The sequence below is a fragment of the Rhipicephalus sanguineus genome, chromosome 1 (genome assembly GCF_013339695.2).
Source record: "Rhipicephalus sanguineus isolate Rsan-2018 chromosome 1, BIME_Rsan_1.4, whole genome shotgun sequence".
Taxonomy (NCBI): Eukaryota; Metazoa; Arthropoda; class Arachnida; order Ixodida; family Ixodidae; genus Rhipicephalus; species Rhipicephalus sanguineus.
The window spans coordinates 200,763,176-200,775,498 of NC_051176.1; the positions used below are offsets into that span (position 1 = coordinate 200,763,176).

The 12,323-nt window shown below is 41.8% G+C and overlaps 1 protein-coding gene across 1 annotated transcript in view; it reads right to left on the reverse strand.

Moving 5' to 3' along the window:
• The window catches only part of LOC119405323 (protein arginine N-methyltransferase 5-like), a gene marked incomplete in the record, with an annotated part of 87,508 nt that overhangs the window by 43,710 nt on the left and 31,475 nt on the right, over positions 1-12,323 (reverse strand). The window contains 6 exon segments of the mRNA XM_037672156.2: positions 2,989-3,072; positions 7,027-7,082; positions 7,085-7,138; positions 7,141-7,204; positions 7,206-7,239; positions 9,593-9,747. Coding sequence (XP_037528084.1) covers positions 2,989-3,072; positions 7,027-7,082; positions 7,085-7,138; positions 7,141-7,204; positions 7,206-7,239; positions 9,593-9,747 — 447 coding nt within the window.

Sequence of the window (12,323 nt, forward strand, 5' to 3'; positions counted from 1 at the left end):
CGTTTCGCTTAGGCACTGGCTATGCACGAATGAAAGCACTTCTTTTCTAAGAAATCGCTTCAAAATTTGCTTTCAGAACAAGCCCCCGGCATATTCCGACAACCAAGCCCATCCTCTGGCAGTCAGGGGCACGCCGTGAGTGGTTACAGACCACGTGTTTTACAAACGTAACCCATCCTTAAATACTCAGTTAATGCGAGTATGAGCTCCCGAACGACGCCAACATGCGCGGACGCAGTCTACGTTGACATCAGACATGGCATATGCTAGAATTACCGCACATAGCTCCCACAATCACATATACTCACTCGATTCTGCCAAACGTCATTGCAGATGTAAGCAAAGCACGAAAACAGCAAACCGAAACGAGGAAAAAGAGCGCACGGCGGCGGGCGCAGTAACGTGCGCCGTCAAAGAGCTTTTCTCGTTGCCGGCGAGGCGTGTCCTAAACGGGCCGGGCCCGAACCTTTCAGGACCGGGCCGGGCTCAGGCAGGCCGGAGCATGGAGTTTTCGGGCCGGGCCGGGCCCGGGCCGGAAAAATCGGCCCGTGCAGTGTTCTAGTGCGATATCTGGTCACTAGACGATGAGACGCTTACTTCCTCTTTCTTTCTATCTTCCTCTCTATTTCATCGATGTTCTCTCTCTCTTTTTCTTTCTGCATTTCTTTCTCCCTATTTCTCTCTTTCTCATTCTTTCTGTGCTACGTGTTACTCTCTCCTCCTTTCCTTTCTCCTCACCACCACATCTCTCCTCATTCTCACTTCCCTTTCCCACCTCCTCGCTACATTACACAAGGCTATGCTATGCTCTGCTACCGTGCCTGGATAGCCGAGTGGTTAGGACGCTCGCCTTCGGATATAGGATACGCAGGTTTGAATCCCGCCTTGTGAAGAATTTTTTTTGCAGGAAGAATTTTTCTTACTATTTCTTTATGTCTTCCTTCCAGTCTCTGTTTGTTTCTCTCTTTCTTTCTCTCTCTCTGTACTCATTCTCAGGTAGCCGCACAGTGGCACATACCCGTTAAGATGATGATAGTTTTCTGCAATCGACTCACAAGGAACGATTTGCTAAACAGCTTAGTTGTTAAAACCCGCCGCGATGGTCCAGTGGTTACGATGCTTGACTGCTGACCCACAGGTCGTGGGATCGAATCCCAGCCATGGGGTCCATATTTTCGATGGAGATGAAAATGCTTGAGGCTCGTTGTTTGGCCACATCCTCACGGTGCATGGACTAGTAGTGGAAGCCCAATGGTGGTCTCTCAGAAATGAGATCACCACTGGACTGGGCCAAGCACAAAGCACAAAGCACACGCCCAAAAGTTGTAATGACAGGAGAGGCGAGCCAAGACACAGCCAAGATCCGCAGTACCTTAATCATCTGAAGCCAGCAACTAGGGCAACCAACCAGGGCACCAGTGAGTAGAAGCAAGGTCCAAGTCTGGCATTCTGTGTCTACCAGGAACCATCGGATGGGAAGCTGATCATTCCTGGGAACCTGTTCAATCTATGACTGTAGGACACAAGGCCCAATGGGTGTGATAGGTGTCATGAAAAAAAGAGGCATGCAGCAAGAAAGAAGACAACGAAGAGTCAAGAGCGCTCGAATAGGCAAAAACACAGAAAAGCAAAGAAAGTTCCAGAGGCTCAAAACGCGTGACCCGAGCCATAATTGGCCGAAAAAGGGCTCAGAGCTGGCATTGTCAACCTGGGTCCGGTGAAGGAAGGTTATTTTGTCAGCCGTATACTGGTGACAAGGATGGCAAGCGTCTGGTCGTGATGCTGGTGCACCGAGGTGTGGCCATCGACATCAAAGAGGCTTTTTGTTGACACTGTAGTCACTCACACACAGTCCAGACGTGCTTGCAGCACTCACTTCCAAAGATAGCACTAGCAAGCAGTCAATTCCCAGAGGGTCACATCAGCAGAGAAGTGCCATGCCGGGCCGAACAGTTCACTAGGCCTGATGGGCCTAATGCCATGTCAGCAGCGCGACGACCTGGGCACAGACGACGACCAACTCATCGGACTGTGGAGAGGACCACAACACTGGTCAAAGGATCGTGGATTTTATGATCGTGGCCACTACGGATGACGAGATAATGCTTACAGCAGATTGGACTTTGCTACAAGAAGATTCATCAAGGTTGTTTGCCTGCTAATAAGCCTAGCAGGCGAGCTCTCCACTGGTGGCGTGGGTGACACCCATTAATGTAGCAACACCAAATCAGAAGGCACCTATCAGCATGCCTGTACTCTGTGCCACTGACAGGGAAGCAAGCATCCTAACTTAATCAGACTGGCCCCTGATTTTCGTCGTTAGTGCTTTTCCTATGTGGTCACCATATGCAAGAAGGGTGAGAACACAAATGTGAAACGCTGTGCTTTCAAACGATACTGTGGAGGGAGCGCTTGGAGGTAAAAAATATGGGACACACTTCCATGAACTTTGGTGTTTTTATGCAATTTTGAACAGCCATAAACAATGTTATAGGAACATTTGAAGCCACAAGCACTAAGGTTATGTAAATTTACTAACCACCACTCTTATGTTTACCTGAATGATCACAGCACTGTAGTTTTCTGCAGCATAGCAGTAACCAGAGGAGTTGTTGAGGGAGGGAGCATTGAAATCCCCACTCCTCCCTAAAGCGTTGCCGTGCGTGTGTATGTGTGTCTATGACATACAAATGGTGCATGCAATATGCATGCACATACTACATAAATACATACATACATACATACATGGATACATACATACATACATACATACATATATATGTAAGGAGATTGGACCTCCCACCTCCAAAAAAATATATTCTGGCCAGGCTCATGGACTCTAGTAACTTATGTAAAGCTACATGGACACTCACAAACTGGCCTTAACATTCACTGGATAGTGCTGTTCAAAATCTGCTACACAGACAGCCCAAAATGGTAACAATAAAGAGCTTGCTTAATGCCACGACACATTTTTCTGTTACTTACATTGTAAAGGTGGTCAAGGTACTGATAGTACAGCCTCATGTGTTCGTGACGACAGCTCCCATCAACCATCAGCTGGCTTCCAAGCTGGTCAGCCAATAAGACAAAAAGAGCAGCATGTTGTAACATTCTTCAGCATCTTTGCATCATTTGAAGGTCACTAGTTTAATAATATCACTTGACGGCATTTGCAAAAGGGTGCTTCATATCAGGAATCTAGACGGTACATCTACCCTGCCTTTTCCAGTGTAGCCTCTAGCCAAAGCCATTATAGAGACTCAAGAGCAACATGGAAGCAGTTTTACAATTGTAAGATATTCTTCAATTACCTCATTTTCATTTCTTTAGCAGGAAAAGCTCCACTCTAGCAGAAATAAATATTGAAGCTTCCCTTGAACCATAAAGTTAATATGTCAGTGCTGTTTCACAATTGAAAATTAGCTTTGACATAGGCCAGCTTCGATGTGAAGAAAGTTTAAAACTCACTAGGTTGAGTATCTGGTTCCCCTAGTATGCAATAGAGCCATTCTTTACTGACGAAGTTTCACACAGCCCCTAGCAGGTCTTTTAATTGATGAATTATGCCTAGGCTAGTGTCAGCATTTTAATATACAGTTGAAAGTCAATTTTTAAACGAAGAGATGACCACAGTCTAATTATTTAACTAATTCGGGAGGTTCGTAAAGTTGAGAAAGGCATTTCTAGGCCCTCAGAAATCTAAAATTGTAGTGTGGCGACACCCAAAGGCTACCGCGGCATTTTACTTGCTGCTAACCAACACCTGCATATGTGAAAAGTCCGCGAGGGCAGCTTACACATAAACCCTCCCATGTCCCGGGTGATGCAGACCAGGTAGACTGTCACATCAAGCTATGATACACTGCCGATATTCAAAGACAGGGAGAATGAATGCAGTGATTGTGCGAGCAGGCACAGTAAAAAAGTTGCAAGGAGACGATCAGTGCCATCCTTTGCATAAACCATGAAATAACAAAAGCAACCACCGTAGTGTTCCTGTGGGAGCATTTAGAGGAACAACAAAGCACAGCTGCCCCTAACACCATCTCATGCACAAGAGCACTACCGACTGTGAGTCCATTGTTTCATGCACGGGCACAGCGCGCAGCCTCTTCAAAATAAAACTAGGGCTGTGACTAGGGTGGCTACACATTTTAACTCAACAGCGTTAGGGCACACGCTTGAAGAAAAATCCGCCGGTGTCAAAATTAGAAAGAAATCACCAAATTTTTACCTCATTTATTTGAGGAAAAACTTTATTAAATCAGGTTAGGAGCAAGTTACATAGTTTTGTTAATTCAGGTTGATGACAACACTGAACCCATGGGCCGCTGCCGGAGAATGGCAATTTCTTCATTAGATCGGGAACCTGTACAATCAAGTTTCGTTAAATCAAGTTTTAATCATAAAATGCAGCCCCAGTCTAGGTGGTTTCTTCACTTCACTCACTTATCACTTTCCATGTGCATGAAGAGTGGCACATTAAATGTTCCTGAAGTTTAACCTATAAATATTGCTAAGTCAACATTTCTCTCCAGGTCCCTCTCATTCTTTCATTGTCATGACCTAATCATATTCTTTCTACGTTTCAGCCTCGCATACCACTGATGTTACCTGCACGTTCTACACATTCACTGATTCAAATGTGTGCAACAACGTGAAGTTGGCAAGCTTAGAGGTAGTTCTGCCATATACAGTAAAGCCTTGTAATTTGAACGCGAAATCTCGCCTAATTTGAAGATTTTTGTGGTTCTGTATTTCTTCATTCAAATATGACTGGATACAGCAGACTCCCCATTAAACAGAACCTGAAGATCAGGAAATATGTTCCGTTTAACAGGAGTTCCATTTACTGAGAGATGAAAAAGGGTTGCAGAATTCAAGTACGAAACGAATCACACTTGAGGGCAGTTATTCCATTTAACGGGAGACCCTGCTTCAGATGCGTATTTCTTTATTTTGAGTACATTTTTACTACACTTTTGCAGCTTATGTATCTTAATGTCGTGATTTCAAATATGCAAACTATTTTCTAGTACAATTTGTTGTTCTTAAAATATCAAATATTTCATGTATATTGCTATGAGCAAGACTTATTTATAAAATGTGAGAGTTATAAAAGCAAATCAGCATATCACAATAACCTGGAATGAATACTGTATGCAGTAAAATAAGAATTGATGTTCTAGGCCCATTTGAACAAAAGTTCTGGTTTATATGAACATTCTCAGCTTGATCGCAGTTTGACCCAGCTTGACATCACTCACTTGCAAATGTTCAACATACCATAACTTTTGTTCAATCAGTTTAGAACATCCATTCATGTTTTACTGCATACAGTATTCATTCCAGGTTATTGTGATATGCTGATTTGCTTGATAACTCTCACAGTTTAGAAATAAAACTTGCTCCTAACAATACAGAAACTATTTCATAGTTTCAGAACTACATATTGTATTAGAACAATAATTGCATGTTTGAAATCAGCACATAAAAGTGCATAAGCTGCAAAAGTTTCATAATGATATGCTCAAAAACAAAACAACCATGTTTCTGAAGCAGGGTCTCCCCTAAAGCAACCATTCTGTTCAAGAAATTTCCATTTACTGAGAGACTACTGTAACTTGAAACGGTGGCTGCCGCCAGCCTGGTTAATCCGAAGATTTTGGGTACCATGTGGAAATTCTCGATCCCGATTCACGCAACCTGGGGATACGACGACCCCACGATGTCTTCAACAGCGCGGACAAAAGCGTGACAGGAGAAGCAAAATTCCTAAATCTGACATCTCCACTCCTCATTGAATGACAGCAAAAATCTATCTGGTAGGCACACTGAATGCAAACCAAGGACATCATCTTACTTCACTAGGCTTTAATTTAAAGACGATGATGATAGAATATGACAGAATGATGATGCACTGAACAATCCAGAGCTGCCAAGAGGAACAAGAAGACAGCCATCCTGGTAGACAAAACATAAAAGCATGAAGCTGTTGTGGGTATTAGGGCACTCTTAAGGGGGGACATGGCCTGTGGAAACAAATAATAATTCAAGAAAAAAGTGTTTTTTAAATTATATTGTTGACATCTACAGCTATTATTTCGCATGTAAAGCCTAAGAGAAGTCTTATAGGATCAGTATTTCATCTGCAGTTTAGATCTGTGCAACGAGTACGAGGCCTGAACGTTAAATGTTTTAGGTCATTTATTTAGCTTGTCGGAGTGATATCTCATGATCTAGAAAAGCTAGAGCTGTAATTACTTTTTTAACATAAAGCCCAAGCTGTGTATCACAAAGTGCTGAGAGCAGAATCCTAATTTTCTGCTCAGAGATTTTTTAAAATTGATTTTGTTTTTTCTTTACGGTAGTCATGGTACAAACATTGAATTTCGATCATCTGCAGAATGACTAGTCATGATTCGATCTGAAAACTGTTTGCAGCGTTGCACTTATTGCATATAGTAGCATCTAGCTATCTGATAATATTCACTTTCTGCTGAACGGCTTTTCTCCTATTGTCTCCGGAAACAATAGAGAGGCAGCTTTGTGTATCTCGTAAACCAGTTTGCTACAAGAAAATTATTGTGCACTTGAAATCAGCATGAAAAACTAAACAGTCTATCTAATTTCATCAGGATTGGACATAAGATACAGAAAATATCTCCACACACCATGTCCCCCCTTAAATTGTCAAAAAACTTAGCAGTCGGGCAATGCTTTGCCCTGTAGTGTTGCATCAACACACTCCACATCAACAGAAAATCATAATCATTGCACTTCAGGCTTAAACTTTTTTGCACAATGGCACAAGTCACAGCAGGTGCCCCATGACGCAAGTTATGAAAAAAGTAACCTTGTCTCCACAAGAAATGCCAGAGTCCAGTGCCTGATAAAGGCACAATGATGCCACCACCAGTGAAGCCCCGTGAATACCCTTTAAGATATTGCTTTGGATACCATTCGTAGCATACAAAATTTCAATTATGGCCTTCACTGAACAGTCTAAAATGCTTCACTAACCTTGAAAAACTGATGAATAACTACTTGGTGAGCTCGGGGTAAAACAGGAAAGCCCCTTTGTTTGTCAGGAAGACTGAGGTGCTTATCACAATACATCTGACAGGTTCCCCAACCAGCGACGTAACGTCTCTGGGGATGGCACGTCAGCAGTCAGCCGAAGTGCTACACCTATGCGCTTTTTCTGCACCAGCCACACTCCTAATAACATTCCACCTGAAAAATCAGAATATGTAAGACCATTATTTCAATATTACCAGCGAGAGGTAAACCTTGAGAAAAGAAAATATTTTGGGCAATTTAGCTTGTTCAACATAAAACTTTGTGAAACCACTGATTCTGACTGCCCCCTCTATTGTCCAGGCTGTTTTCATTGCACTAACAGGTTGCATTTTGTGCAATGAACATATTAAGAGCTCAAGGGTCTTCAGCACTGAGCTGATTAACAGATTAGCTCCCACAGATTTCACCGTAAACAGCAGTCAAACATTTCGGCTGGTCATTTTCGAGCGCTCCAGAGCACTCTGGCAACTCACATCACATTTGGCTTGTTGAAATAGAGCGCTTTGAATATATTTGGCTAGTCCTTTCAGAGAACCACGCTCCATCTCAGTGTACGACTGACATCTGATCATGCGTCTGCTCCAGCTTTTGTCCTGCGTGATGTCAGCCGCGGCTACATGCACGGTGTATGCCTTGTTAGCAACAAAAGACAGTGATGTATATCCTCTTCCGGCCTTCTATTGCTCTGGTGTGAGGCTGCCGTGTGGTTGTGGATGCACTTTCTCTGGCTTGAATAAAGAGCAGGATACGCATTGTTGCAACCTGAGGAAGAGCACGGCAGTGCCCAGCTAATGTACCGTAAATTAAGCTTATTGCACCAGCCTGTAAGAAGCTGTTATTGAGCTCTCACGATTTTGAACATAAACAGGCAACTTCACTCAGTGAAGTTCACCTGTGTACTCGTGGAATGTTTCAGATTACTGCTCATAGTAAGTGAATTGCTGAATAATCAATTTGAGCAAATGTCAACAATAGTATAAAGAAAATAACCTATTTATTCATGGGGTCTACATAACATGCAAAGTCAACATGGGCTATGTAGAGTGGCAGGCCTCAGATTCATTTTCACCGGTATGGGTTCTCTAATGTATGCCACTAGGTTTTGTGCACAGATCATAACTGTTCTTGCAGATCTGCCCTCATAAAAATGCAGTCACCAAAGATGGGGGCTGAACCTGCAACCTCATGCTCAGCACCTAAATCCTATAGCCTTACCAGGGTCCTTCAATACTTTTCTACTGATAATGAAACTCCTGCATAACACCATGAAGAGCTTCATATAACATGCAGCTGCCACGCCGCAGCGATGCGTAGCTAGAAAGCAATGCTATAAGTGCTTACTCTTTAAAGGCTCATCTCCATGCCTATTCACAATGCAATGTTATGGTTCAAGGACTGTGTTTGCAGACGTTCCTTGTTAGATGGAAACCTCATGAACTGGAGTTTATTTTTGACAGAAGCAGTCACATCAAGGCACGCGTGTGAGCTTTTTGTTGTAAGCAGTGATGTGATTGATCGAAGACATTTGGTGCAGCTTCGGAGCAGATAAAACCCCGCTTTGGAGCAGCAAATCTGCTTTTTAGTGCAGTTGCCAGTCCCACGTTTGAAATGCAAATATTTATGTATTTAATATGGAGCAGTTGTACAATGTTTAATGAAACGGATATATGCACACATGAATGCATGCTTATAAAATCAAGATGATGAAATTAACTTACTACTAATCGTTTTCTTTCACCCAACGCTCAGTTCTTCAGTCCCGTGACCGTCTGTCACCTTCACATTTGACCACAACCCAGTTCATATTTGTAATTAAATGAGGCTTTCTCCGATGCTTTAATTACTGTATGGAAGCGCAAGCTGCATAAATATACCACGCTACTGAACTAGAATGGTATACAGCTACTGAACTAGAATGATATACATATGTGGAATAGTTTTTTTTGGCAATTTCATTAAAAAAAACAGACAAAAATTACTTTCTCTGCTAAAAAAATTGCGAAAATGTCAGCAACTGAAGTACAATGTATTTGTAGCTCCATTGCAAGAAGAGACAACGACGAATGAATTGAAACAAACCTGAACGCTTTAATATAGTAGTTTCAGAGAAAATCGATCTTGAAAAAGCCTTAAAATACATGGGAGGTATAGGCCCTACACTGTGCCCTTAATAATGTTCGTCACAGAATGAGATAGTAGTAGTCATAGAAAATTTTCGCAGTATGGGGTGGTGTCAAGTATTGCTTGACCGAAATGCACCAAGCCCTCACCCCCTTGCCTTCCACCTGTTTTTGGCAGGAACATTAACATCTTGATTTACTGCTGAATTGATTTTATAGTCCTGTACATCTTTAAATAAGAACGAAGCGGCCATGTCAAAAGTAGATGCAAACAAGCCTGCACCAATGAGTACACGGTCTACATTGATAGATCATAAAGACACTGATTGATAAAGATCAGACACTGAATTCTTTGCAGTGGGTCATCATAATGTGATGGAACATACCACTCCCAAGGGTCGTCGTCATGACTTATCCTGTCAAGGTTGTTGTTGTCATCATTGTCGCACCTCACGATCCTCTTTGGACAAGGAGCACAAGTGCCGCTGACTTTGCACAGAAGGTGCCTCCATGGGAATAACAAGCCAGGCTGGAACATCAACTGTAAACCGCAGGCATGATTATTCAACACCTACACACACTCAAATGCAGGTGAAACTAAAATACAATGGTCAACTTACTAAAGGGACAAGATGAGCCCGGTAGGTGCTTGCCATGCGAAGAAGAAGCAAAGATGCAGAAAAAAAAAGCAAAGAGAGCATGCATATTTGTACATGAGCCCCACACCACATATATACAGCCAAGCAGTCAACAGATGCAAGAGGGCCACAATTTAGTAAACAAGTGTCCAACACTAAGATCACATGCACACAACAACACAGGTACAACGACATACTTTTCTCAGACATTCTGAAGACTTTTTTTTTTCTAAAGAACAGCTGGAGAGTTCACTGCAGCCTTACAAACGGATCCTTTACAAAACGGAACAGGCAAGCAAGTACATAGCACACATTCCGTGGTTGTGATTGTGAATTGAGGAAAGCTTTGGTGGTGCATGCAAGGCAGTGGGTGGTGCACACAATGAACTGCTGCTCATATGAAACACACTGGAGCTCCAGAAGATGACACTTGTTTAGTAAAAGATGAACTGCTATCACAGTCAGCACAGAAGAATGCCAACAAAACAGTCAATTTTAATTCCTCCCAGTAAAGAACCAGTAAAGACTGAGCCTTTACAGATGTGAGCCTTACACTGAAAGAAAATTCTTCTTGTAAGAGAAACATTTTAAATGCCATCTTTGAATAGCTGCTATAAGCTAAGTGGACAGAGCACAGCAGCAGGTAATTCACTGATACAACCCCTTTTGCCCACTGCAAGTAGCCAATGTCTTGGGCCACCAGTAGCGAGCACTAAATGCCAAAGCTGCCGAGCACAGGCCACACGCTTCCACACTCCTCTTCACAACGTGCCCCCTTGTTATACATAATAATCACAGTGTTCTGAAAAATGAATGCCCAGTAAGAAGATGGTGCAACCGATACACAATTACTGCAATGGCATAAAGCACATGGATGGGTGAATTGCATATAAAGTAATAAATTTTAGCATTAAAAACAGGGCATACTGTAAAATAATTATATTTCTGTGAAGGTCTTGTCAGATGTCACCTAAGTTAACTGCTTATCCTTGGAAAAGTGCCATTCTCGACCACAACATCTTCACCAATAAACGGTAGTACTTACAGTGTCTAAACAAATAGTCTAATATATAAGGCATGCATTAACAAGCTCTAGCACACTAAATGTATTCAGTAGTATTTTTCTTCGAAAGTATCAAATATTGTCAGTTTGCTGTACACACACACACACACAAAAAAAAATAGTTGGCAATACTGCAAAAAACGTAAAATTTTTGCAATGTTCACAGGTTTCCTACAATCTAAAAAAAAGGGGGGGGGGGATGATCTTGTGAACAATTTCATCCATCATACAAGTGAAATTACAAGAATGCAAATGTGCCACACTTCCTCTGGCTTAAAAAGCCAAAGGAGCAGAGGAGCCAAGGTGCAAAAAGACCGCGGAGCAGCCTTTGATAATTCGCTCAACTTACATTTGAGGACGCTAAAAGCGCCGTGCATTAGACAGCAGTCAAGTGTATTTTTTAAAATTCGCGGTTTAAAGAAAGGCTGGAAAAAAATTCAGCAGGGGAATTGTCTTAGCATAACTTTAAAAATCCTATGTTTCTGAACAAGCGCTACAACTTTTGCATTCGAGATTTTTTGTAAGAGCTACTATTTAAAAAGTTCATTAGGCAATCTTTGTTAATTACCAAGCTTGGCGGATTGTAAAAATATCCCGACATGCTCTATAAGGCTCAGAACAATACTACAACCATCCGAGACGCGTAGCACCCGTTTTTTTTTTAATACTTGGTGCTAGTTAGCTGACACACCCTATGCAGCCTAGGGATAAAAGGGGGGATACAAACCTTGTCATGCTACTAGTTTTACCTTATATCAAATACTTCAATATTGATGCTTTTCTTGCAGACATTGACAGTATATTCCAGTATTTAAATATTGCAGGAAAGTAAGAGCATCCAATAGCAGCGGCAGAGCTAGAGTAAATACTAATGCAGTACACTAAAAAATGCAGTAAACTAACGAAAATACAGAACCTAACACAGACCCTTGCAGGATATCTGAAACAAACATTCAACTGCCTATGATTATAGCCATCAATTTTTCACTGTATGTTCAATTTTTCTGCTCATTCCCATCAGTTTAGCCTAAGAAATAATTTCACATGCATTACTCCATTAAAGTCCTTCGAAAGATAAAGATAGATCAAGAAAGACCACATCCGTTAATAGAATGGGTACTTTTGTAGTTTTATCAATGATTAAGAACATTTGGAGCAAGCTTTTCAGCAAACAAAAAATAATTCATGGCAGCTTGCTTCCAGTTTTGTAGCAGGTGACCAACAGAAAGTGCCCAAAATGCCAGCATATATTTACTGAATTGAAGAACCAAAGAAAGGGACCATATTTATGTACTGCCGAAACCTAAACTTGAATTCTGCCTAGAATAAATACATAATACTGATTCACAATGAAATAACAATAGCAGTGTGCTAAATCTTCTAATTATCGGCAAACATTGACAGGTTAAAGTGAAG